This window comes from Andrena cerasifolii, chromosome 2, assembly GCF_050908995.1.
Source record: "Andrena cerasifolii isolate SP2316 chromosome 2, iyAndCera1_principal, whole genome shotgun sequence".
Classification (NCBI taxonomy): Eukaryota; Metazoa; Arthropoda; class Insecta; order Hymenoptera; family Andrenidae; genus Andrena; species Andrena cerasifolii.
In genome coordinates this window covers 6,311,277-6,337,392 of record NC_135119.1, presented here as the reverse complement: position 1 = coordinate 6,337,392, position 26,116 = coordinate 6,311,277, and the positions used below count along the sequence as shown (strand labels likewise).

The 26,116-nt window shown below is 46.7% G+C and overlaps 1 protein-coding gene across 2 annotated transcripts in view; it reads left to right on the top strand.

The window, feature by feature from the left end:
- The window catches only part of LOC143378840 (uncharacterized), a 208,156-nt gene that overhangs the window by 104,437 nt on the left and 77,603 nt on the right, over positions 1-26,116 (top strand). For both annotated transcript variants that reach the window (XM_076830865.1, XM_076830864.1), the window contains exons 2-3: positions 13,488-14,025; positions 21,523-21,731. In XM_076830865.1, coding sequence (XP_076686980.1) covers positions 13,657-14,025; positions 21,523-21,731 — 578 coding nt within the window. In that variant the 5' untranslated portion in view covers positions 13,488-13,656. The remainder of the gene's footprint in view (positions 1-13,487; positions 14,026-21,522; positions 21,732-26,116) is intronic.

Below are 26,116 nucleotides of genomic sequence, written 5' to 3'. Positions count from 1 at the left end.
ACAAAGTTAATATCCAGCTGTCCCGGGGACCGTTTCTCGCAGGGGCTTGGAATATGCACCCTTCCTATCGCCGCTGAAGTGCTCCATTATCGTTGGCCCGTCCAACCTCGTAATTTATGCACTCGCGTTTCCCCAGCTTCCACGCGCAGGATTCTCAGTGCCTCCCCCTTTCTCTCCCCGCGCGATTAGTCTCCTTATTTTGGCTTGCAACGACAGATGTAACCGTCCATAGATCGACTCGCGAGATCTGGTTAATTGTGAAACGTCACACTTTTAAGTTTCCAGTTTCGTTCCCCTTAAGTGCTTCCGCAGTCTCGATTCCCCAAAAACTCCGAGGACCGCGGCATCCCGGTCTCGAGGGTCGAAGACAAGCGCGCACGCGATCGCGATAAGATCGCCGGCAAGTAACTCTGCCGCAGATTATTCGGTAATTGAACGGCCCCGGCGCGCGGGACGGATAAGTAGCCGAGGCGATATTGAGTGTTGTGGTCGGTTTGAAGTTCGCATGGTGTTGGAGTAACAAGCTGCCACCCGTTGGATATTTATGGGGGCCGTCAGGGGTCGAAGCCGGTATCGTATCGTCCAATACACTCCCGCGAAAGGCAGCTTCGCAACGAGTCGGGCACGAATAACAGTTTTACACTTTATCCTTAACGCTCTGTTCGCGGTTCGTTCTGGGAACCCGCGACCGTTCCTCTCCACCCTGCCCACCACCCTGCCGAACGTTCTTTTCGTCCCCTGCCTCTCGAAAATCAATTTTCTCCCGCGGCCGCGTAAGCAAATTCCAGCGAACCCCCTCCCCGGTGATTTATGGGATGTGGACAAACGATCGTGATCTTTGGTAACGAGGGCTCCTCCTCGATGTCGAGCGCCTCTTCGTCCCCTCTCGCGCGAAGGTCGTCGAGGATGACTCTAGGTTGTCACGGCTGAGATTAATGGACCCGCCTGTGAGCACTCCATCCATTGACAAAATTGTCTTGACTGATTTATTCCATCTACCGATCGGGGTGCATTGCAGCGGTTCATAAACAGACCTACCTCCGATTTCTTGGCATAGCTTCCTTCCGATGGAAAATCTAGAGACGCGGTAGCGTCTCGACCCCAAGTACAGGAAAGAAAGTACATGAAAGACACCCTGTATATGGCGACTGTCGATACCGCTATCATTTACTCGTCGCCCGGCTAATCCAAACTAACCTGAAACTTATTTCATTAATATCTCATCACGCCTGCAATATTTTCTAAATTTAAAGGCATTTTTCTTATGTAGACCGCATTTAAGCTTTCTAATAAGGCCAATTTCAATAAAATAGGTCCACGCATGGCAGCGATATCGTAATATCGTTTCATGGATCGGTCGGGAACGGTAAGATTTTTCTTCTGATTCTTCTGATTCTTCTTCTCCAGTCAAAATTTTCGTCAACATAATACGTATACGCGTTACACGCACACCTTCAGCTAAAAAGAAACTAACACATGTTTCGTTGGTCAATCGCTATCTTCACTATGCAATCTACTCCAAATTTTGACAGCTTACCGTCAAGTTATAACCAAGTTATAAATGTGTTTTTACAAATATGTATCGCTGTACCATTGTATTGCAACCAAAACGCAGTCCCAAACACGAGGTAAGTTGCCAAAATTTGAATTGCGACGTGTTTGAATATCACCAAACTGTTTTTTATTTGCAACTAAACTGAGGATTTTATGTATATATAGATAATCGAAGCGTAAAATGATGCTGTGACTGAATTTATCCTTAATTCTGTCCCGTGATAATTTGTAAGTTATAATATTAAAAATTATCCGAAGTCATTCCCTATGCAAATTATCTTTGTAAAAAGAAGTGAGTTCCCCATAAAAAACTTAAAAAATTAAAAAACAAAAATAAGCCATGTACACACATAAAAAAGTCGAGGACGAAAAAGAGTATTAAATCACAAAAATAGAAGATAATAATAAATATAATATTACAAATTATCTCAAGTCATTCCTTATGGAAATTATCTTTGTAAAAAGAAGTGAGTTCCCCATAAAAAACTTAAAAAATTAAAAAACAAAAATAAGCCATGTACACACATAAAAAAGTCGAGGACGAAAAAGAGTATTAAATCACAAAAATAGAAGATAATAATAAATATAATATTAAAAATTATCTGAAGTCATTCCTTATGCAAATTACCTTTGTAAAGAGAAGTGAGATCCCCATAAAAAAACTTCAAAAAGTAAAAAAATTACGCCAAGTACATGAAATCAAATAATACACCAAAAAATAGAAGATAATAATAATTAGAATATACAAAAAGATGTGAAATCCAAATGAGCTGCAAGTACATAAAGGTGCTTTCCAACTGTGCTTAAGATGACACAACTACATATTACCAACTGAAAATACATATATTTAACTAATTATGCTCCTAAATTAAAGAAATTTGGGGTAGAATGGCCACAGCATACGATAACGTTAGGCTCTGTAACAAGAATTTACAAAACTTGACGTAATTTTCTTACTTTTTTTAAGTTTTTTTTATGGGGATTAACTATACAGATTGAAAGGTACCAGCAACTCCAGAAGTAACCCCGCCTCTTTCCGTCCAGCACCTCGTCGCTTCCATCCACTGCATCGCGATTATGCAATATACAAAACAGGATCGTTCGTAAGTCTCCCACGTGACTAAGGATTCGCCCCAGGCAGAAAGGAATCTGTGGCAGCGATCGCGGAATCGAAAGTAACCCTTATCGTCGGGCACACGCGCACAGGCAGGCGTCGCTTCAAGTCCCCGAAATCCAGCGATTTATCGTCCCGGGCTCATTCGATTCCCGTTCCCCCGGGGGTCAGGGGGTTAAGTGGAACGAGCAGGAGGAATAACGAACAGCCGAGCAAAAATATTTAACCGAAATCCAGGGAGAGGTGGGGCGTGCAATCCGTGGTCCCCGCGACATCGATAAGGGGCTCGGTGGTGGAGTGACCGTATTAAGGGGCTGTAACACCGAAAGAGGGACGGGAGGGGGGGATCCGCAGGGCGTTAATGCGCCGAAGATTTATGCCGTAACGGCCAGGATGAAATTCCATCGCGGTAGGTACGCGTACATAAGTGGCGCTGGTACTGCTGGATGCTGGAGGCGCGAGAGTTATGGTGGCCCATACTGATATCCACTATAAACCCCGTCCCGTCGCCTCTGCCCGGGCATACTTAATTAAATACGTATTAAGGGACTGAGTGTGTTCCAATGTACGTCCGTATCGTGGTGGTAATGTACGCTCGCCCGGCGACCACGTGGAGGGGACAATACCATCGCGTTGGATCGCTTTCGAACGATTATGTTTTTCGAGGTGTAGCCCGTTGAGTTTGGGGGGCCTCTTGGAGCCCAGGACATTCTGCTGATTTTTTCTCCCCTTTGCGGTACGCGTATGAAGCTGCCAGCCAGCGCTCAGGTACAGTGGTAGCGTGACTCTTTGGATATTGCAATTAATGGAGAGGCTGGATGGTTGCTAATAAGCGAACGGTTAAGAAGCCGGGATCGGCATGTGTATAGAAACAGTTGTATTTATTTCCGACGAGATTTGCTCGCGCGTTTCCACGTCAAAACGGATAGGTGAAAAATTTATTTTTCACCGATTCTCTTCAAAATTACAGCATTTGTCGATAACCTTGCAGAAACAAAGTATACTGAATTTCAACGGCCTGTGTCAAATAGTTTTCGAAATATTTAATATCAAAGTTTCGAAAATTCAAAGAAAATCGGCTGACGCGTCATCACTTAAACTGTAATATCTCGGTCATTTTTAAAGATAATGCCACCGTCTTGGGTTCGTTTTAAAGCTGAAGGAATGCTTTCTCAAAACGTATGTAGAATATTTTGTTTATTGTGAATAAACTTAACAGTAATCGATGTCAAAGTTTCAAACCGCGATTTGACGTCGTTCCCACCCACGGTCTGGCTTGAAAAAAATTCCATTCGATTCGTTAAGTCTTCAACTAATAAATGCCTTTTTCAAAAGAGTGGAGAGATTTTGGGGACAGTTAATAAAAAAATAAAACTTACGATAGTGCACACCGCTTGGAACTGCACCGATCCCATGGTCAGTCCGCACGCACGCGTTTTCAAAACAATAGCGTAGCGTAGGAAAGTATTTATATACAATGGGTTAAAACAAACTTTTCTTTCAGTGTTTTCGGTATTCTCGAGAAAAATATTAGGAATATCTGCTACCTACTATTGCTAATCTTTTATATGGTGAGCAGATATCCTACGCGATTTGAAACTTTGACATCGATTACTGTTAAGTTTATTAACAGTAAACAAAATATTTTATACACGGGTTGAGAAAGCATTCCTTCAGCTTTAAAACGAACCCAAGACGGTGGCATTATCTTTAAAAATGACCGAGATATTACAGTTTAAGTGATGACGAGTCAGCCAATTTTATTTGAACTTTCGAACCTTTAACATTAAATATTTCGAAAACTATTTGACACAGGCCGTTGAAATTTAGTATACGTTGTTTCTGCAAGGTTATCGGCAAGTGCTGTAATTTTGAAGAGAATCGGTGAAACTAAATTTCTCACCTATTCGTTTTGACGTGGAATAGCTCATTCCCAGCCCTTTGTTCCGCGGCCCGGCCCGTGCAGCGAAACTCTCGGTACGTAAACGCTTCGAGGGAATGTCCATAATGATAGTAAAGAGCTCGTTCTTCCTCCTCTACCATCTTCTTCCCCAGCGTCCAGCTTCTTCGCGGAGAGTGCCGCGCGAGGTATCGCCCGGGCATTCCTGAAGCAACTGGCCAGCGACAATAAAATGAAACGTTACTATCTCGGGGCTCCGGCGCGTTCGTTCGGACGTTCTCACCCTCGCGAGGAGATTTGTTCATGGTAATAAACGTTCGCCGGGTGAACAGCGGGCCCTTCGAGGAACGGGCGCCATTTTAGAATATAATCTTCATCGCGATCTGTCTTACCTGGCAAACAGAGTTCACGTGCTGGCAACTCGAGCTGAAAAGTCAGGAGCTTTACACCTTTGTTCGCACAGAGAGAGACGCTGTTTTCAAGCTTGAAGCTACCTGCGATACGTTAGCAACTGATTCCAGCAAATTGTACGATGTATAAGAACGAGGTGTATGGTAGAAGAGCCTCGTAGAAGATTCCAAAGATCCAGGTCCAAACAAAAGTGGGCGTTCCGAGGGACCGAGTCTCTGGGCCCAGAATCGACCAGAGCGGATATAATGATAACTTGGACCGGGGGTATAATGACCAACGGAGGAGACAACGCTCGAAGACACTGAAACATAATCTAATTATTAGCGGGGACGATTATAGTAATTAGATGCAGCCTGGACGAGGTGGACAGGGGCAGGGTGCGGAGGAGCGGGCTCAGGTTGTCGGGAGAAGTCGGCTGTTTGCCTGCCCACCTATTACAGGTATAACAGTGGTGCCTATGAGAGCGGTGAAATGAAAAGGTGCGCACTCCTGCGGGCCTCCTTTTCGGGGAACCGTGCGCCCTCGAGACAGCCGCGCGCGCGCTCCACGATGAACAGAGAGGCCACGCTCGCCGGCATGCAATTATGTAGGAATCCTGACGGCCGAAGAAAGCATCCCCGATCGCTTGGCTATGCATTGAATGCAACAACTTCGAAATGATCGCCCGATTCGTGGACGGCGTTGTCTGACCGGCGGGTGGCACGCTTTGTGCGACCGTACCCGCGGGCGATTTTCTTGCGCGCCCCCGCGCCACGTCTTCTGATTTAGCTGCCCCGCTCCCAGGAAAAAGGGACCCGCGATTCGCGGTACGTCCACCTCTCGTTCCCCCTTTGTTTTTATTTATTTATTTATTTATTTGAGTGTATCAACAGGATAAACCCTTTGTTATAAAGAGTACAAATCGCAGTCACACAAGCATAGAACAAACAATTAGAAAGGACAAAAGTAATATAATTAAAAGAAACAAAAGCAGAGAGGTAAGTGCAAAAAAAGCATTAATGACAGTGACAAACTAGGTAGATATAAAAAAATATAGTAATAATAATAGCAGCAAACACAATTGTAAAAGTTAAGAGGCACGGGAGCTACGAACAGCGATCAGAGCAGAGTGATTAAAGGAATTACAAGAATTATTAAACAAGTCAACAGAGTTACAGTACCGATTCGAAGTTATTAGAAGTCGATTAAGACTGTCATAGTAGCCGTAGTGTTCGATGCGCCCCAGGAAGGAAGAGAGTAAGTTTTTCAAGGATTTGAGGACATGAGATAGAACGGTTGATGAGTTTATACATATAAATAAAACGTCGGCAACGGCACAGCGTTGATCAAGGCTCATTAGTCCAAGGCGCGGCAGCATGAAGTCACAGTTATGATAGAATAAAGACACAGGTGATTCTGTAAGTTATGATGCCAGTCTAAGAAACCTGTGCTGCACACTCTCGATTAATACAGAGTGGCATTTATAATAGGGAGCCCAAGTAACGGATCCATATTCGAGAATAGGACGAACCAAGGAGTTATAGAGAGTCCGTAGTGTGGTGATGTTAGAGAATAACTTAAAGGTGCGGTGAATAAAACCTAGCGTTCTATACGCGGAGTTAACAATGTGTCAAGGTCGCGTATGGTGTCAACAGATAGCAGAGACGAGGCTTGAATAGAGTAACCGGAGCATTACTTTATTAGATTCGAGCCAGTTGAGGGTTTATCGTTCGTTTCGCGGGCAGGGATGTCTGCAGATGCGTTCGATCCTTACTGCTATCGGAGAACGCTTGGCTCTTCAATAACAACCCCTCTAACTACTATACTGATGTTAATTTAATTTCTAAAACAGCAGAGTTTTGATGCATGAAAGGATTGGAAGTGTAGCAACGCCGAGGTGCAATCCATCGGGATCCCCCGCCATCGAACTCGACTCCGATATACGCTGACCTCGATACCCCACAATCCCGACTCATTCCCAAGGAATAGTTTCGCCCACTTTATTCAAAGGCCTCGTTCGCGCAGCCCCACCGGGGGCATTCAGATTTCTCAAACGATCCGCTGGAAGCATAATAATCCGGACGTGGATCAGGTTGGCCGGCTGGCTCACCCTCGCAGCCTGGCCTCCTCGAGGAGAGATTCTTTTCGTCCACTACAAGCATCGGAACGGCGTCGTTATTGTATGGAGCGGGGCGTCCTCGTTATCGTCGCTTATCGCTAATAAGATCGCTGGACCGCTCGTTATCGTCGTCGTCGCACTCGCCCTGTCCTCATTTTCGTACGATTGCGATCGTTAATTATCCCTATCGCAGCTGATCGTCCTCCACTCCTTCCACTTCCTCTTCGCCATCCCAACCCCCTGCCACTCCTCCCGCGCGCGGCCGTCCACCACCTTCCCGTCGCCGCTGTCGCCGTTGTTGTCGTCGTTCTCCTCGTCATTATCATTCCGGTAATTACCGGTGTATTCCCCCGTTATCATGTTGTTATCGCTCGGTCGTCGTTGCCGCTTCCGTGGCTGATCGAATTTCGAGAGATCCTTCCGGGTCATGGGGTCGTAAACAAGCCGACCCCGCGATTTCGTCAAACGCGTGGACGACGCGCTCGCGTAAGTCCAACTCCGCGTCACCGCTGATACGTTTCCACGAATATTTCCCAGCAACTGTGTCGCCCTTTTTCCTCCGAGCGCCTTCGGTGGGAACGTAGGTCCTCAAACACTTTTTACGGAGCCTCAATTATGTACTTCGAAACGTTTCGTTGAACCGGGAGAATGGTACGCCCAAAACGTTTAAACATGTTCCCGATCGGCCTGAATCCGACTAATACGCACTCCGACTTCGCTGTAAGTATAGCGTCAGCTCAATCTCGTCGAATCCAAATGAATATCTCGCTGTTGGCTAGCGGCGTGTAATTTCGCTGCACGCGCAGCACAGAATTATGCGGACGAAACGTAGAATCTGGGGAGGAAAAATAGTTCCCTTGGTGGAAGAGTGGATGGGGGAAGCAGGGTAACCCTTTCATCTGATCTTCGATGTGACTGTGGAGAAAGTTGATCCAACTTGTAGATCCAGATTTGGCTTTTATTTGCAGCTCGAATCGATGTAACGCACTGTTGGTAGTTATTTAATTTACACACCCCTAATTGTTGTGCAATAGAACGTCTCGTTGCGCGGACGGATTCAGAGGAACGAATGCTAAGCTGAAAGTGTTGCATAAACTCAAGCAACTAATCCCGCGAGTGGAGTTCTCAGCTGCCTGATTTCTGCAGGTTATAAAACAAGCATTCTACACCCTCGGATATAAAAATCCACGGGCGTTAAGCTAGGAAATTAGGATGGCTACAGGTCCATAAAGCCCATATATCGCCGTAGTAAGACGTTAACCAACTGAGGCCACGCAACGAGTCAGGCCCGTGATGCGTAACTCACGTCTAAATATAAAAGCAACGAGTCAGACTCGTTATGACTTTTCGGGAGGCAATAAACATTGGCAGTCGGGCTTGGCGTTTACGCATCGTAAAATAGCAAATACTTTCAGACTGATTTCCAATTTTGACCGCTTGTTTGGTTCGTCAACTGATAGAAATAACCACCCCGTCACCGAAGCAACATACCGCACGCGTGTAATGAAAAAAGTAATCGACCGGTCTCCTCGGAACCGAGTGTGAACTACGGAATAGCCTTTCTCGTTTCATTCCGAGGTAACGCGACGTTCTTTCCCGATTAATTTTCTCCGCGGCGTTATCTTCGCGACTGTCCCACAAGTTGGCTCTCTGGAGGAGAGCAAGAGCCCGGCCGGTGTCCCGCCCTCCGATTCTCAACGTACACCGTTCGCATCCCGAACGGCCAGCCGTAAAGACCTCAGCCGTCGATTGCCTCCGTTGACCTTCGTTAACTGGAACGTAAGTCACCGTCTCGCCTTTATCCGGCCGAATAATCGCGGAGCGTAATGAACAAACCTCGCAACTAATTGGAACAGATCGAGCACGCACGCTGTTATTGCGATCCACGCGCGGAGCTACTTCGCACTTAACAGCGCGCCGCGACAATCTGCATAACGATTGAAGGCGCCCGTGCAAAACCTTCGTCAGGCCTGGTAATCCCAGGGAAACGCGTTCCACCCTCTCTCTGTCTCTCTCTCTATCACCCTGTTCCTAATTAATATCTTGCCCCCTCGCGTTCTCCCTTTTTTCGCTGCCCTCCCTTCTCCACCGACCGACGCAGTCCTAGACGACGGTAATGAAATGGACCCACCCTTTCGAATTTCCATCCAGCGACGATACGCTCCTCGTCGACGGTCCGCCCGATGAATGCCTGTCGCCCAGATGGCCCGATAAACCGAACCGGTAATTAATAATTAACGGTTAACAATTAAGAGTGAAATTAGCGCGTAACGCCGCCAGGTTTAATTGGACGTGACGCACAAACACACACGTGTACGTGCATACACTGGGAACACTGTCGCGGACGGCAGGTGGTGCGCGACGGGACGCGCGCGATTCCTTCGATGCTTCGGCGCGAATTTAATTTCCTCCCCTGCCCCCTCCAAGCCCCCCGCCGACCCTCCTCCCCCCTCGTACACATCGGCTGATAAATATTGCGGACAGCCGTGAGATTCTCAAACGTTCGTATAATGAAATCCGCTAAAAATGGTTTAACCGAGTTCGTCGCTCGCGATCGGCTCTCTCTTTCGGTCTTTCATCGCGCGGCACACATCCAACCCCGATTGATTTGTAATACTCTTTAACGGACGCTCGTCTGGCTTCTGTTCACGTCGTTGCTAGTGAATTTTGTGTAACCGTGAATTTTCAAGGGCTTTCGTGGGGAGAAATTTCGGATCGATGGAATCGGTTCAATAACTTAAAGGAATGTACTTACTCGACGCACAGTGGTGTGGAAGCTGGCCAAAATTCAATTTCTCAGCTTCAACTTTACAATGTAATTTTTTTTTGTACGGATTGACAACCCTCCAGGGCTTCTAAATTCGTATACCTTTCCTTTTTCAGATGATTCTTTGATTAGATATAATATTACGAAGACAAAATCGTGAAATTTTATGCGAATCTAATTGTTTTAATTACTCATTATAGAACATTAAAATACGTGTTTGTATTATACTGTTATATAGGTAAAGAAGTATGTTTCACTTATTTATATGTGCCATAAGCAATTTTTAATCTTTGAGAAGGCATATAATAAAATGATTAAGAGTGATTAACGCCGGACATTTCTTACATGAAAGTTTACACAATTGCTAACAAGAGCACGCGAATTTCAAATGCAGTCTCCTGCAGTCTTCAATTTTATGCAGACTCGAGGTATTTGAGCGTCCTAGACGCGTGTAGCTGCATAGGGTAGATGACCCAATTACTGACACCTAACCAATTACTGTCACCTTAAGCTATTTTACTTAAAACAACGAATAAATAAACTATATTACATAATTCTTTTTGTGTATGACTTTACAACGTTTATTTATTCGTTATTTTAAGTAAAATAGCTTAAGGTGACAGTATTTAGGTGTCAGTAATTGGGTTCTTTACCCTATCCACTTGAGTAGCGATTTGGAAGAAGCAGGCATTGCCAGATGTTTTCATTGCGTGTATATGTATACTATTTATTTGTTTAGATATATTTATTTAATTAAAGATAATGTTAGAACTGATTCTTTTCCCTCTTTTCTTCTGTAGTACAGTCGTGCTTTTTACAAAAATATAAGTATTTAATTGAATTCCGTGATAAAATAATAATTTGTGCGGAAAAAATTGATATTTAATTGTCGCCAAGAAAATTTTTTTGTTAGTAATAATAGTGTTTTTATAAATAATTTACGATAAATAGTCGAATTATATTATAGAAAATGAATTTGCATTGGAAAAAATCGATATAAAGGTGTTTTCAATTTTGTCTATAACTTTGAATCCGCCACCTTGAATTTTGCATTTTTGGTGTCAGACTCGTTATCAGTGAGCTCGAAAACCCTTGACCAGCAAGTATGAGAAAAATTAGAATTTCGGCCGCTAAAAGTAGGGGTATCCAGACCACTGTGCGACGCACAGGCTCGGACTACCATGTGTAGCGAGCGTGGGCAGTGAAAGTACAGGGCTATTTCATTAATCTAGTCGCATCGTTTAAGGTCCCGCGCAAAGTTGCCTGAAAGCTCCCTAATACACGAAAACAAACACGCCACACGCATAATAGGATAAATTGGATATTCCAGAGTGGATACCTGGCGCGCAGGTTATTCTACGGCCGCAGGTCCCCCGGCGAAGAACGGTGAGAAGGGTGCACCGTTATGTACCCCTCGTGCACCCTTAATGTCCGAGCGGCCTGAAATAACGCGAACAGCCGAAGAAAAGGTACTCGTTTACCCCGCGGAACAAAAAGACAGAAGTTCTCGTCGGGCCGGGGTCCGTCGGCGATCGCGTCCCAAACGACAACCCGCTGAGCTACCAGGAAGGACGATTATTGTTAATTAAGGTGGGCGTGTCCGGGCAGGTCGCACGCCGGTTTCACGGCCCTTAACGAAGGGACAGGTCAGCTCGTTTTATGAATTCTAATGCCCCGTCGGTATTCGGCGGGTTGACGAAATTTCCCTCCGCATTTGCATTTCAGCGGCGCGAGGTCGCCTCGACCGACGACTTTTAACCCCGTTCGCCGCTCTTAATGTAATTAGGCCACCTATTCACCACCGCCGCGCCGTCGAATTATCGAGTGTTGACGGTCATGAGGTTATTTGATAACCAATCAAACGCTATTGTCCCGGCGAACGCCTTCTCTCGTTAACTAGTCCACGGTGGCTCCCAATTTTTCGCCCCTCGAGGCGTCGGCGCCGTTTAAACGTGCGCCGTGTGATTCTTAATTACGTGTCAATACTTCAGGGGACGGATCTATTATCCAACGGAAGAATAAACTGTCATGCGTGAAGTCTGCTCGTGGCAAGTTGGCTAGGCGCTTCTGGGGCTCATTAAAGCTTGTAATTCAAAAGCTTCGACATTCTTGACGTATAGCTTTTAACGGCTTCCTTGGTTTATATGTATGCCGTTACCTGGACTCGGCCGTGGAAACAATTTTTGGATGCTTAAGGGGATATACCTAGTTAGGCGGCCGAAAAGAAGCGAATGTTTGTGATTTTTTAATGACAAAGTGGAAGCATATATTCTTACAGGATTTTTTACTCTTAAAAGAGCAACATTTAAAGAACATTTGGTAATTTTTTCGTGGAAAAATATTTACGTTTATGATAAAGTAACAACCGATATCCACGAAGCATTTTTAAAAATTTGCTTTTGCGGTGAGCACTGCCATTCGGAAAAAGATTATCTAAAATCAAAAAACAAAAGATTTCGTTAGTATATTAATGTATCCTCAGGTCGACGGAGAGAGTTTTCCGAAATATTAATTTAAAACAAAATGGCAGCTATTTAAATTTAAATCCTTATATTTTCGTGCTAAAATCACGCGAAAAAATCTGAATTCCAATTTTAAATATCCGCCATTTTGTTTTAAATTAATATTTCGGAAAATTCTCTCCGTCAACCTGAGGATACATTAATATACTAACGAAATCTCTTTTTGTTTTTTTATTTTAGATAATCTTTTTCCGAATGGCAGTGCTCACCGCAAAACCAAATTTTTTAAAAAGGCTCCTTGGATGTCGGTTGTTACTTTATTATAAACGTAATTGTTTTTCCACGAAAAAATTACCAAATGTTCTTTAAACGTTGCTCTTTTAAGCGCAAAAAGTTTTGTAAAAATATACGCTTCCGCTTGTTCAAAAAAAATTCACAAATATTCGCCTCTTTTCGACCGCCTGACTAGGTATAACCCCTTGAGTTAATTACACAGAAGCTAAATAAACACAATAAACCGGTGACGTACTCGTAAAATATTTAATGCTGCAATCACTGTAGTCTCCTCTTGACAGTCGCAGTAACAATCGAGTACATCTTTATCGCGCGAGTCGAGTGGAGGAGAGGGCAGGGCGTCAAGGGAAACACGAAGAGAAGCGGAGAACAGTCGGTGAACAAGATTGCGTTTACCATCCCCGCGAACCTCCCTCCTGCGAACCGTGGCGCTTTTAATGCCACTGCATCCGGATTGAATTTAAATATTTCTTCGGCCGACGAACTCTTTCGCGAATTGCTCTGTCATAAAAGGTCCCGCACGTCCACCCCCGCTGCGAATCGTTTTGCCGCGGCATCGCAGTTTCATTGGGATCGGGGACATTATGAAATCGTTGCGCCGTCTTGAAGGGCAATAAAATTGCGCGGGACTTGAGTGAAATTAATTAGGGACGCATTCTGTGTACTTTGTAATCACTGGCAGAACGTTAAACCCCTCAGCCATTCAGGTTGGCTGATCATTCTGACTCTCTGGAGGCTTCTGCTAATCAGTTGGCAATGGTGAGGCATCGCATTCGGTGAGCTGTACCCTCGGTACAGTTCGAGGCACCTGTTCGTCAGGATGAACCCGAACGACCCACAGAACATGACCCTATTGGCCACCCTGACGCCCATTTCTCTTGTTACAGATATCAGCCGCGAGCCGGAAGAAGAGAGCCGGTTCTAGGAGAGCCAGGCCCCAATAAGCTTCCAGTTAGGTAGGCCAAGAGCTTTTGTTTTTCGTCGTGGGAAGCTGTTGGTGGGCTCGTCGGGCCCACCCTCTCATCGGTCAAGCTGGCGAGCGCTCTAACCGCTGGTATGAACCCCCACCATCCGGGCCACTCTGCAGCCTACCCGCATCATCCCTCGCTCTCGAGCAGTCCCCATCACTCTGGGCCTCATCACGGCTACAGCACCGGTGGCGGCGGTGGCGGGGGCGGTGGTGGCGGCACCACAACCACCCCCGACTTACCCAGCCCACACTCGCCACCCCACGGCTCGGGCATGGACCCGGCCACCCCCTACGCGTCCCTGCAACCCGGCCAGGGGATGGGCAGCAACGGACACCACCACGGCGGTGCTGGAATGATGTCAGATCACCCACACCACCCGGGACACCCACACCCACACATACCAGGCCATCCAGCCTACCCACCGGTCAACCACAACAACAACTGTACACTTAAGGTAAGACCTTGTGATTTTTCCGACTGGTTGCGGGATTGAAAGTGGTGTCGGCTTCGTGGAGGGGATACTCGAGGAGGGTGTGAGGCGGTCTGAGTGATTTGGATTACTGGAACACGAGCTCTCGAAGAGGTGGATTCGGTGATGGAGTGTCTGAATCATTTAGGACGTATTGGAATGTTTGAGGTTCTCCAGAAGATAAGTTTCTCTTCGTTGCGATTGACAATGTAATTTAAATCGGGGATATAGAAAGCCCCGGTTAGTCTTCATAGTATAGCTAGTGTATGCCTAATCCCAATCTACAATCGTAAGAGAATTAATTATCTCCAGAATATTACTGCTTAAAGAATTTAACTGCCAATAATGCATTTAAAAAATGCTATATTAATAATAACAACGCGTAACATGAATTTCTGCTTTCCCTTAAATGGCCGACTATTGGCACAGTCACCCTAATTGATTAATTCTTTAATAATAAATCAATCAATTCGAAAACTATTCAAGAAAGATATTTCAAGATGTTTAACTATTAGGAATTTGTAATTAAATATAATGCTGTAAATGTCCGTATTTGTGCTCACGAAAAATAGCGACGTACGTATTTCTACTCACCATTTGTACCAATTTCTGCTCACATAATATGTCGTCTTTTCAGGTTAAAATAAGTTACATTTTTTATGCAGATGTTTTATAACACAAGAGTAAAGCATAAAATAATGATAAACAAAAAATAAAATGCCTTCGACTAGAAATAGAGTTTACAGCATATATTGAATCGTGAAGTTACGTTACTAAAATTTTGGTCAGTAGAAATGTGGACATGACGGTGATTCACTTGACCCTAAATCTAATCACCTGTTTTCTACTTAAAAAAAAAAATTAAAAATAGTAAAAAAATCAATACCCAGAGCACAATACGATATCTGTTTTTGTTATTAAATAATTACTTTTACTGCAAAAACTATTTTCTGCCCAATTATCGAATACCAATTAGCACAACCAGCTAGAACTCGGTCGAAAAATCGCGAGTCTCTCATTTTAAAAAATTTTCGTTGCTTACGCTGCACTTTGATTAGCCCCAAGGTCGCGCAACCCTCGCGTGAACGTTCAAATAATTTAGAATTATTTTTTTGCACCTACAGTACAAACGTAACGCTTATAATGCTAAGAAAAATACGAAATGAGCAGAGATGGGGGCATGAGCAGAAATTGGGACACTCCACCTTAGTACCGTTTATCCATTGCTCTCGCTCGTCAGCTGCTTCACGGCCGAATTTACGAAACAAATTAAATTAAAGCCTCCCTCTCCTTGTCCTCCCCTCTCCCCGCCAGTTAATGACCCCCAGTCGAGCGGCCCGTTATTTTCCATCAGCCTCCTCCTCCCCTTTTTTTTAGAGGAACGCCCCGCCGCAGAAGGTTTCGTATCGCGAACGGTTCTTCGCGTACGTTTAAAATGCACTTTCTACGGCCGCTCGTCGCGCGAGGATGGCCACGAGAAAAAGTTTTCAACCGGAAGCACCTGGAACGACTACGTACCGCATTGTTCGCGTAATAATCGCTGTCGGTCGTTTATTACGTAAGCCCGGCTCACGGCCGTATAATTTCCCCCGCAGCTAATACGCGCTCGTAATCTCTGGAAATGCTAATCGTACGTGGCAAATGGCTGGCAACGACGCCACTACTCAAGAGGATCGTCCAAGTAAGACCTGCCTTTCCACGCAACACTGATACGGTTCTTTAGATCTCGAAGTGGAGTCCCACTCTGTTACCTCTCTTCCTCGGCTTCCTCTGATGATCCTGTCAACAAATCACCGTCCGAAACGACTTTCCACCCGACGAAATCGGCGTAACGTACAGGTGGGGCCCCTTCGGTATAACAGAGAAAGAGAGAGAGAGAGAGAGAGGAACTCGTGAGTGGAGGACGATCGCTTGGAGTGCGAGAGGGACGTCGCGGTGTAAGGGTCGCAGGCTAAAATTCAGAAGGCATTACCCGTCTACGTGACCCTCACTTAGCTCGCCATTGACAAACGCAACAATATAGGCATTTACCGTGGAGAGAAATATAATTGAATAGGGGCGGAGGGGACCGCGAAGGTACCGTGGGTCCCCCGTTGCCCTCCTTCCCCTCGGAGACCGGCCCCCTTCGCCGTGTTTCACTCCATAATACTGCCGGCTGTCTCGCTCTCCCTCCCTCTCCCTTCCCCTCTCACGTTTCACCGTCCTCGTCCGGCCCGGCCGGAGCTATGGATGGGTCCCGTCCCCTTTCAACGTTAGTTAGGTCCTTTCTAGGCTCACCTTATTATTCCCCCCACCAGGACCGCGTCTCCTGGCTCGCCGGGGTACCTGAACCCAGGGCCTCGCGAGGCATTCAGAGACCCCAAAGCAGCCACGGACCAGTCAGTTCACTGCTGACTTCGGTCGGGACCGGTTCGCCTTTTTCCTTGTTTCGCGGCGCGTGCTCTCGCGTCCTTCCCTCTCGTTCCCTCCACTCGAACCGCTCTGTCTCTCCTCGAGCGCTAGCTTGCAGCTCGCCGTGCCGATCGCGTCCGTCGCGACTATTCGGGGCCGGAACACACGCTCGCGACTATTCGGGGACCGTTCGCACGCCACTCGGTTCGACGCGGGATGTTCCGCTCGGGCCACCGCGAACCCGTAGAAACAAACCGCTCGGTTGCCGTCGGCGAGGCGACTCTGTCGCGTCGCGCAGCGCTCGGTCCCCGTTCGGAGGTGTTCACGGTTCAGTGAAGTGAAGGATTCGTAGGCGTACAAGTCCACTGGATGGTTTGCTGAAGATCGTGGCGCGATCGCGCGACTGTGATCCCGGTGCAAGGTGGTTTCTTCCGCGAGTGGGAGAAGAGAGTGGTGCCCGTCGGATTTCTTTTTTCTTTCTTCGCTCGAGGACGAATGATATCATTGGCCGAGCGAGTCTGGGAGTAAGGACACGGTGCTCGTCTGCCAGGCTTTTAGGACGACACGGTTCAAGAAGCCTCTTTCGCTCGTGGTCATGGAGGTTCACGCGCATCACTACAACGCCATCGCGTCGCGGATGAACCAGATGAAGTGTTTCCCTGGTGACAAAATTGTAAGCATCCTGAACTATTCTTCTTCTAAATTACAGTTGCCTCGTGACTTAGCCTCGACTTACGCCGGTGAGTTGGTTGTACCACTGAACATCTCAAGTATATCCTTGAACATTTCAAAGCCAAGTTGGTCGAAGCTTACTTCAGTTGGCTCCTGTCGCGTCTTCAGGTCTCTCAACCTTCAGCATTCGACTCAGCGTTGAACGCACCTTTATGAAACAGGTTTGCTTAAAACCGTTCGATATTTGCTCCCTTTTAAAGTTTCGAACTACGAATCCCGGGGATCCGCGTTGGAATTTCGCCATCCGTTTCTGCATTGGATTCGACTTCAGCCCGAGCAAATTGCTTAAACGAGTCGGGTAGCTTCGATCGGCTTGATTTGTCCCGATACTCTCCACTGTGTTTCCGATTACAACGTTGCATTAATGGTATCAGGGCCGATCCGAAGTCCATGTTGGCCACATTGTGCACCGTCGCCCCTCTCAAATGATACATATTCATCGCTCGGTTCTTACTCGACGGAAGACAATACGCGGGCTCTTTTTTCCCCCCCTTCTTCCTCCTCGTAGGAACAATTGTCATTAGGGAAGCCGTGGAGGGAACTAATTAAATCTTCCCAACGAGCGAGCGATTGCGCAACAAACACCGTGGTTTCGGTGTATGTTTGTTTGAACAGCGCTGATTGCTTGCTTGGCGGACGAGTTGGCGGCAAAGGCGCGCAGGCCTGGATATTTTTAAATGGACCCTTATCTCCATCGTATTTCGATAATTCCATTTAAATTTACCTTCTCATCTGCGACGTTCTGAAATCAGGGTAACGAATAGAAGCTTCTTGGTGACGGCGAATATAATTATACACGGTATAAAGTTAAGCAAGCGAGTGTGCACGGAGTGAGAGTAAATGGGAAATCTGTCTCCGCGCTGGGGAACCATGTAGGTCAAATGAAGCTTATTTCGAGTACGTAAACCGCTTTAAATAAAATCTTACTTCTATTTTCACTGAAAGGCGAATCAAATATTCGCTTTGAGTGCTTTTTCTGAAGGTTTCGTGGAGGCAGAGTGGTTCTTTATTTGAATACAGGTGGCGCAGATTTTCAGGATCGAACAACCTGCTTAACGCGCTGTTCGAAGAAAATATTACTACGACGGCCATTTAGATAAAGAGTTGTCCAAAGCACCGTTCAATCAGATAAAATTGTAATCCTGACGAGAATTTACCTCGAGGTCACAAATGAATTATTGTCCCCCCGGTTTTCAGTCGTCACTCTGATTTATCATTATTCGCGCGAATAATAGATGACGAGGATATTGTTCGGGCGATTATTTAAATAAAAGCTTGCGTAACGGCAAAGCATTCGTTAGCCACGAATAAATTACTAGACACCGTTCTAATTCGTCATCTGTTGTTGGGGAAAAAAAAATTCCTCACCTCCAGGGACTCGTTACATCGCGCGCCTCTTCCCTGTTTTTTTTTTTTGTTGTTGTCCCTCTTCAATTCTTCGACTCGATTCCTCTCTCGAAACGTCACGAACAACCGAGCGATCAACGCGCAGCGTTCCACTAACAACGACACTGCACAACAACTCCTACTGGCGCATAATTACGCGAGTTTCATTTGATTATAGTAACTCCGCGGTAATTGCGAAGTAATTGCGAAAGAAGTGTCGTTAAGACTGGCAAAAAGCGGGCGAGCACGCAGCGGCGGCGGAGGGAAACGATTTTCCCGCGGAGCGAGAATCGATTTTGCAACGCGACGCTGTTTCCCCGGCAAATTACTGGGAACACGCTCTTCTTATAGATCCGAACGAAACCGGCCACCTTGAACCCTCCGCGATCTCCTATTGACCAATGTCGTGAGTTACTACGTAATATCACGCGATTAATTAACGCGGATGGATCGCCATCGTTAATCTTCATCGACCTTCGCAGCTTGGCCTCCCAAACTGGGATCGTCGCTTCTGGTTTTCTGAATCGGTGCTGGAGCGGGGTGTCTCTTGGCAATTTATTCCTCGGCGAAAGTAGAATGTCGTTAAAGGGGGGAGGAAGTGTGTGTCGCGCCATGTTCCCGCGCGTGCCAGAAGGGTTGCTTTTGAAAAACAACGCGCAGCCAAGTGTCGCGTTGCTCGCGCGTGAACGTGGCTTTATGTTTGCCCACGCGATCTCGACTGCTCCAAACTGCCACCCAGGGCAGATGTCTCTTGCACGGTACCTACTAGAGATCCCTATTTCACGTGTATTTAAATACACGTGTACACGTGTATTAAACGTATCTGTACCTCAATCCGTGTATCTTTAGTACACGGGTACCCGTGCACTATTTCACGTGTATTTAAATACACGTGAATTTAGATACTCGTGTATTTATAAATACACGTATATTAACGTATCCGTATTTTGATTCGTCTGATTTTTAATATCTATTGATATCCCAGAACTCTGGGGGATTGCGAAATTCATAAAAGAATTAATGTATTTAAATATATTTACTAGAATAATATGCGGAAAGTATGGTTTTGCAAATTTTCAGATTGTAACTAATAACACAATTATAAAATTAACAAGATTTATTTAATCGATTACCTATTTTGATAGAAAAAATTAAGGCATTACTGGTAATAAGCGAGCTTCTTTTTAGACGCAACGACAATCCTTAAAATTGAAGAACATCACTCGGTTTTATTACACTTATTGCTTAAGTGACCGCCATTGCCCATTCTCCCGTAGTTAATGCCCAATTCTGATCAATATACACAAATACGTTGATACACGTGTATTTAAATACACGTGAAATAGTGCGCGGGTACCCGTGTACTAACAGCTACACGGATCGAGGTACGGATATATGTAATACACGTGTACCCGTGTACACGTGTCTTTTTACTACACGTACCATAGCATGGTCTCTAGTACCTACCCCTCGAACACCTATGACTGGATTTATTCCCAGAAGTCAGCTCTCGTCAGCTACGTTTCGAGGTATAACGCATTCCCAAAGTGCTAGCTAAAGCTACAGCTCAGTCGAACTTGGGGACCCCACTGTCCTTCGGATTTGAATTCACGACGCAACACCTAGCCCCTCTTTTTCCTGCCATTTTTTCCCCGACTCGTTATTATCATAGAGATTGTCGGAATAAATCAACAACAACTTGTTACGGTCCACAGCAAAACCAGTCGCCCGCTTCTGTCTCTTTTTCGAAACACTTCTTACCGCGCGCGTTCGGCCAGCAGTCCTCGCGCCTGTAATAACCGCGGGCTCGCTACAAAATAGCCCGTTTATGGCTGGCAAAAAGGCCTACCTGTTTATCGGAGCGCGTAGAAGTCGCGGAGGGAAGAAGGAAGCGGTTTGTTAATTCCAGCTATAAAGTCAATATTTAGTTCGCGGCCTGATTATTTATTAAGGACTTCTTGCTGGCAGCCTGATCGCGGCTGCGTACAAAAATTTGCCGCGCGCTCTTTGCGAGACTTAAGGACGATTCGAGCGGCGTTTATCGGCGAGTCGTATATTTTAATAATCAGCGACGTCGGCTACGATTATTCACGCTTACCGTCGTTTACATAATCGCGACTAAGTGTTCGGCAAGATTGCTCGGTTGACGGTGCGCGATGATTTATCGCCAGTTAATGACTTTCGATTCTGTATTAATTACAGGAACATCCCGGCCCCCTGTTGATAGACTTTCCACCGCTGCAACGAGCCATTATTTGCAATATTTTCGTTGCGTAATCGACTAATGGGCTCGCGCTACGAAATCCTGCTTGCCTACCCCTGTTCTATTTCCGCGGAGCTTGTCCCCTTTCCGGTTGCGACGATGAAATACCGTCCCCTGTATTTATTCGAACTTGCCAGGTCGAGGTTAGCTTCGTTTCGATTAAAAGAATCGATGGGCAATTGTCTCGTGGGCCCCGAGGGAGGGTAGGAATTTAGAAATAAGTTGAAGATTCCAGTGGGGCAGATTTCTGCTACTTGTCGATGCTACAGTTGTCGATTAACGTTATTCTAATTACAAAACTGTGCAGGCAGCACAGAATTCCGGAAATGCTGCACGCATAAGCTTTTAACGATCTCGAGCCAGCGTCCTTTCGTTTGGGAACACTTTGTGCAGTCAGAAAGGCGGCTATAGGTGTGTCTGTATTTATAAGAATTAATGAACTGTTGGCAAGCTTATTTCTACTTGGTCCGCGCTTTGTATCATTGACTTATGAAGTCGAATGGTTGGAAGCCTCATTCCGGGAGGCTCCACTCGCCGAGCAGCTTTGTGTACGCTCGATTACGTAAAGCAGTTATTGTTCGTGTGTTTATCGGGGGACAGAATTATGAGGCTAGGCAGCTAATAAGCCGGGGAGGGGTATTCATTGCGGTTACGAGAGGAGGTTAATTCCGAGGGCCTATTAAAAGAACGATGTTTGCTTTCTGTTGCAGCAAGAAGGTGGTCCAAACGGGCCAGCGGGAATCCAGCAGTGCGCCGGTTGCGGCGGCCAAATAGTGGAAAGATGGCTGTTACTGGCGATGGATCGGTATTGGCACAACGGTTGCCTGAAATGCTCGTACTGCGGTGCAGCGCTGGCGGAAATCGGCCACTCGTGCTACACCAGGGGCGGCATGATCCTCTGCAAAAGCGACTACAAAAAGTAAGTGAGATCATCACCGTTCTGTCCAAAAAAAAAAAAAAAAATAGCAGGGAAGCAAAAGGGACAATAAGTCTTTGGTACCTGTAGTGGGTACTACGCGTGTTGGAAGCAGATTGCGCGATATCAGTGTCATATCAGATCGTCTTAAAGTTCCAGAGATAGGACGATTGTAAATAAGGAAACCTTAGAGTTCTCGAAGCTTTGAACGTAAAGCAATCCTTTCTCCTTCGGCTATCATGTTCCACGAACGACATAGTTTTTTGGGAAGCTCGTTACTCAGCCATGTTGACAGGAGAGGGGCTCAGAAAACTTTGAAATCCACCGCGTCCCCGATGGGATGTACGCATAATCGGCGGGGACCGTTCCAAATTTAGGGGATTCGAGGTCAATGCGCAATTTAATGAGAAACAGACGCAGAACTTAGTTAGCGCCCCTTAAAATAGATCAGCACAATCTGGCCGGGCCGCGTGTGTACGGAATCTAATGGCTCGGTCCATATTCTTTTTTCTCCGTCGACCTGTTAACTCGCCTCGAAACGAGACGGCTCTTTTCATCTCTGATTAAAAGCGCGGAAATATACGAGCCTCCGGCAGCGACCGCGAGACGAGAGCTCGACTTTCGGGCATTTATTTTCGATAATGACTCACCCCCGTATAATTCGATTAGCTTACGGTTAATTACGAGACGCCGCTGGGCGGCGGGGACAGATCGATTTCCTCCGAGTAGCCTTGCACTTTTCGAGGGCGCGCGCGAGGGATATAATGGCGGAAGTGGATTAAAGAATCACGGCGAAACGTAACGCTCGAAAATTGGCGATTTTCGCGCGTGAAAGAGTAATGCGCTAGATCGATCCCATCGAGCGCGCTGGAGTTCCGTGAACGCGGGAGGCCGATAAACGCGCGCGGAAGCGAAACATCAGTGGCAACGGGGGCGAATTCGTCGGATTTCTGGCGACGGAATGAATTAATTAAACGGCCGACAATGAGGCAAAGTATTCGCGGCAGTTCCGGTCCAGCCGGACGCCGGAGCCGCCGTTCTGAAATTTTATGCTCCGTGCGATTCGTCCCGTTAATACAATCCGTTGTCAGGAGTTCCCCCGATGGACGCGAGAAATTTGAGATATTATCGGGAAAACAGACACAAAGACCTCCTTGGATAGTTTAATATACCTACGTATTGTTCCGATGCGTCGACGCCCCAATACTCGAAACGCACGGCTACCCCGCCGCATCGATACTCGAATACTTCGAACGCTTCGGTGATCCCCGGGTTGCAATATTCCAAATACTTCACTATATACGCTAATACTCCAATAACTGTGTTAGACCCGAGCATAAACTAAATTTATGCCTACGGCCACCCCCGCCGCAATATTTCCGCGAAAAATATCACGGCGAGTAGCTGTACCTGCGTATAATCTCGATGTTCTGGGAACCGTGGGGGTTATAAGATTTCCATGGAACATTTGTATTCTTGGTCGTCAGCGTGTTCCACATCGGTTGGATCGGCGGACTCGTTCGCAGCACACGTACGCCTTAATCTGTTAGCACAGTCGAACGATTTAGTCTAGCGTAGTATCAATATTTGATTACGAGGCGTCTCCGTCCCGCATGCCAGGATTGGAGGCAGGATCGCCCGTCCAGATGTCCACTGGCCCGGCTCCTTCGTATCCCGGGAAGTCGGACGTCGCGGCGGAGATCGATCCTGGGAGGGAGGCAGCGCGAGAAAAACGTCTCGTTAATTGCAACGACGTACGTACATACCTACCTTCGCCCTGTACCCGCTGCACCGGCACCGAGAGAAAGGCTGTGGTACCCTGTGGGGATTTGGGCGGAACGCGTTTTGATTTCAGCGATGGCGCGCTACGTTTTCGGGGGTGGGAAGTGCATTCGCATTTGCGGCGTTTCTGTTTTACCGCGGAGTTGTTTTAGGGTTTCGACGGTGTACGCGGTGATGAAAGGCGATGGCAGAAGCCTCGGAATCGAGGGATTCCGACTGCCGCTATAGAAGCAGAGAGGGTAGCTTTTCTGTTAAGGGGTCCTGCTCAGTCAGCAGGCCGAAAAAAAGGGTGGTCTTTGGGAATTTTTTACTCAGAAGCTATAACACATTTATCAAAAAATCTTTTTGGCTTTTAAGCATTGCATCTAGTACCGTGCATCGTAATTTTTTTAGTTAAAAATATTTAGTAATAACTAAGTTATGGTCCATCACTCGAAGGTTCTCTAAAAAATAAAGCTTCTGCGGTGACCACTGCTGCTCGAAAGTCGACCATCTGAAATAAAATATTCGAAAGAATTTACTTATATTATATTATCTAGTATTTGAACGAAGGATTTTTCGAAATATTAAGTTGGGAAAAAATGGCTGATGTTTAAAGTAAAAGTTTCGATTTTTATCATAAATCATGCCTGATTTTCGCCAATTAAAAGAAAACTAAGCATCGGATAAAAAATCCTTCGTTCAAATACTAGATAATATAATGTGATAAGTAAATTCTTTTGAATTTTTTATTTCAGATGATCGACTTTCGAGCAGCAGTGATCACCGCAGGAGCCTTTTTTTAGAGAACCTTCGAGTAATGGACAATAACTTAGTTATTGATAAATATTTTTAAATGAAAAAATTACGATGCACGGTACTAGATGCAATCCTTGAAAGGAAAAAAGCTTTTTTGAGAAATGTGTTATAGCTTTTGGGTAAAAAATTTCCAAAGACCACCCTATTTTTCGGCCTCCTGACTGAGCATGACCGCAGACCTTAACGTAGACGCAGCGAGAAATACTTTAATTCGCCGAGGGTGGTTGTCGGAGTAATTGCGAATGCTTCGATGGGATTATGCCTTTCGCGATCTGGAAGCTTCCTAAAAATCGCACTACCGGGGGTAAATCTTGGACCGGAGGGATTTAGCTGTGTTTGCCAAAGGTGATTGGCAAAGTTCACTGGCTGCATCGTTCGAGCGGCACTCCATATTCCTAAACTCGGAGGAGCGTCGTATCGTTAGAGGGAACCCTTTGCCGTAGCGTTCGATAAAAACCGTCCCCTTTCTGTTCCCGTCGAAATCAGCCGCGACAACGTAGCCCACGAGTCGTCGCGGTGTTCCTCCCTCGTCGAGAAATTCCCCCTCCGCCGCTCCTGTTCCCCAACCCCCGTGAAATTTCGATCGGAAAACAAGCCGCTATCCGAATTGAGAGAAGTAGCACTCCGAGCGGAGTGACGCGACAGAAGCATCGACATCAGGCTTGCGGTAGGGGTTGCTACAAGGGGGCGGCGGTGGAAAGAAGGACGGACGCGTGGAAAGTGGGGGGTCGGTCGAATCGCACATCTTGATAGTAGCGAGCGAGGGAGAGAGAGAGAGAGAGAGAGAGAGAGAGATGGTACAGTGGAGCGTGTATCGGTACGGGCGGAGAGAGTGAGCGATCGGCTGAGTGAATGGAGAGCAAAGGCGAGAGAGAAAGCTTGATCCAGAGACACACGGCCGATAGCGAAAGAGAGAGGCAAGGGAGGAAGGGATGGGTGGCGCGGAAGGGATAGGAAGAGAGACAGCAGGGAGACAGAGCGAGAGAGGCAGACAAGGGTAGGAGGTAGTGGTTCGTTTCTTTTGGATTCAAGGAATGTTTCAATCAGTTTGATTGAAGGGCTGAGCCACGGCAAGAGGGTAAACTCGATTTACAGCCGTGCAGGAGGGGTATGGGGGAGTGAAGATGGGGGAGTTTGGGTGTATATATATATAGGTATGGGAACGAGGGACCGGGAGGAGGGGTGACGCGGTGGCGGGCGGTAGTTTCGGAAGGGAAGGGAGGAAGGGTGGTTGGGAGGGGAGGGTGGCGGGTGCCACAATCACCGAGATGCGTCCAATCACCCCCAGCCTCCAACGCCATCGGGTTTCGGCTGCACGGACGAGGGCTGAAGGGATTGAAGGTGTACGGAGAGCGAGGGGGCAGGGGTTGCGGAGCGAAGAGAGCGGCCAATCATCGCTCGGCTTTCCGCTGGAGCGACGTCGTCGTCGTGGTGCTGGTTTGGCCTAGATGTGCAATCAGACCGCTTCAGAGCGTCCTCTCTTCCTCCCTCTGCTTCTCCGTCTCGATCTGTCTGCCTGTCTGTCGACCTTTCTCCTTCTCTCGTTCATTCTTTCGCTTTCTCTGCACCCACTCCCCTCACCCCCACGCCCCGTCTTTCTGGCCGAATACCAAATTCCAGCAATTTGGTAGGTGGGTACTTTGTTGAATCAACATGATTGGGCTTGACGGAGCCCGGCGACAGGGCGCTTCGTGTCTGCCCGTGCCCCGCGATTCCAGCTTCGAAGACGACGTCCACGGCCCAGGGATGCGAGTAACCCTTTCGCGGATGGACCGGTTTGTATGTTCTGATAAAAGAGTGGACGTGGC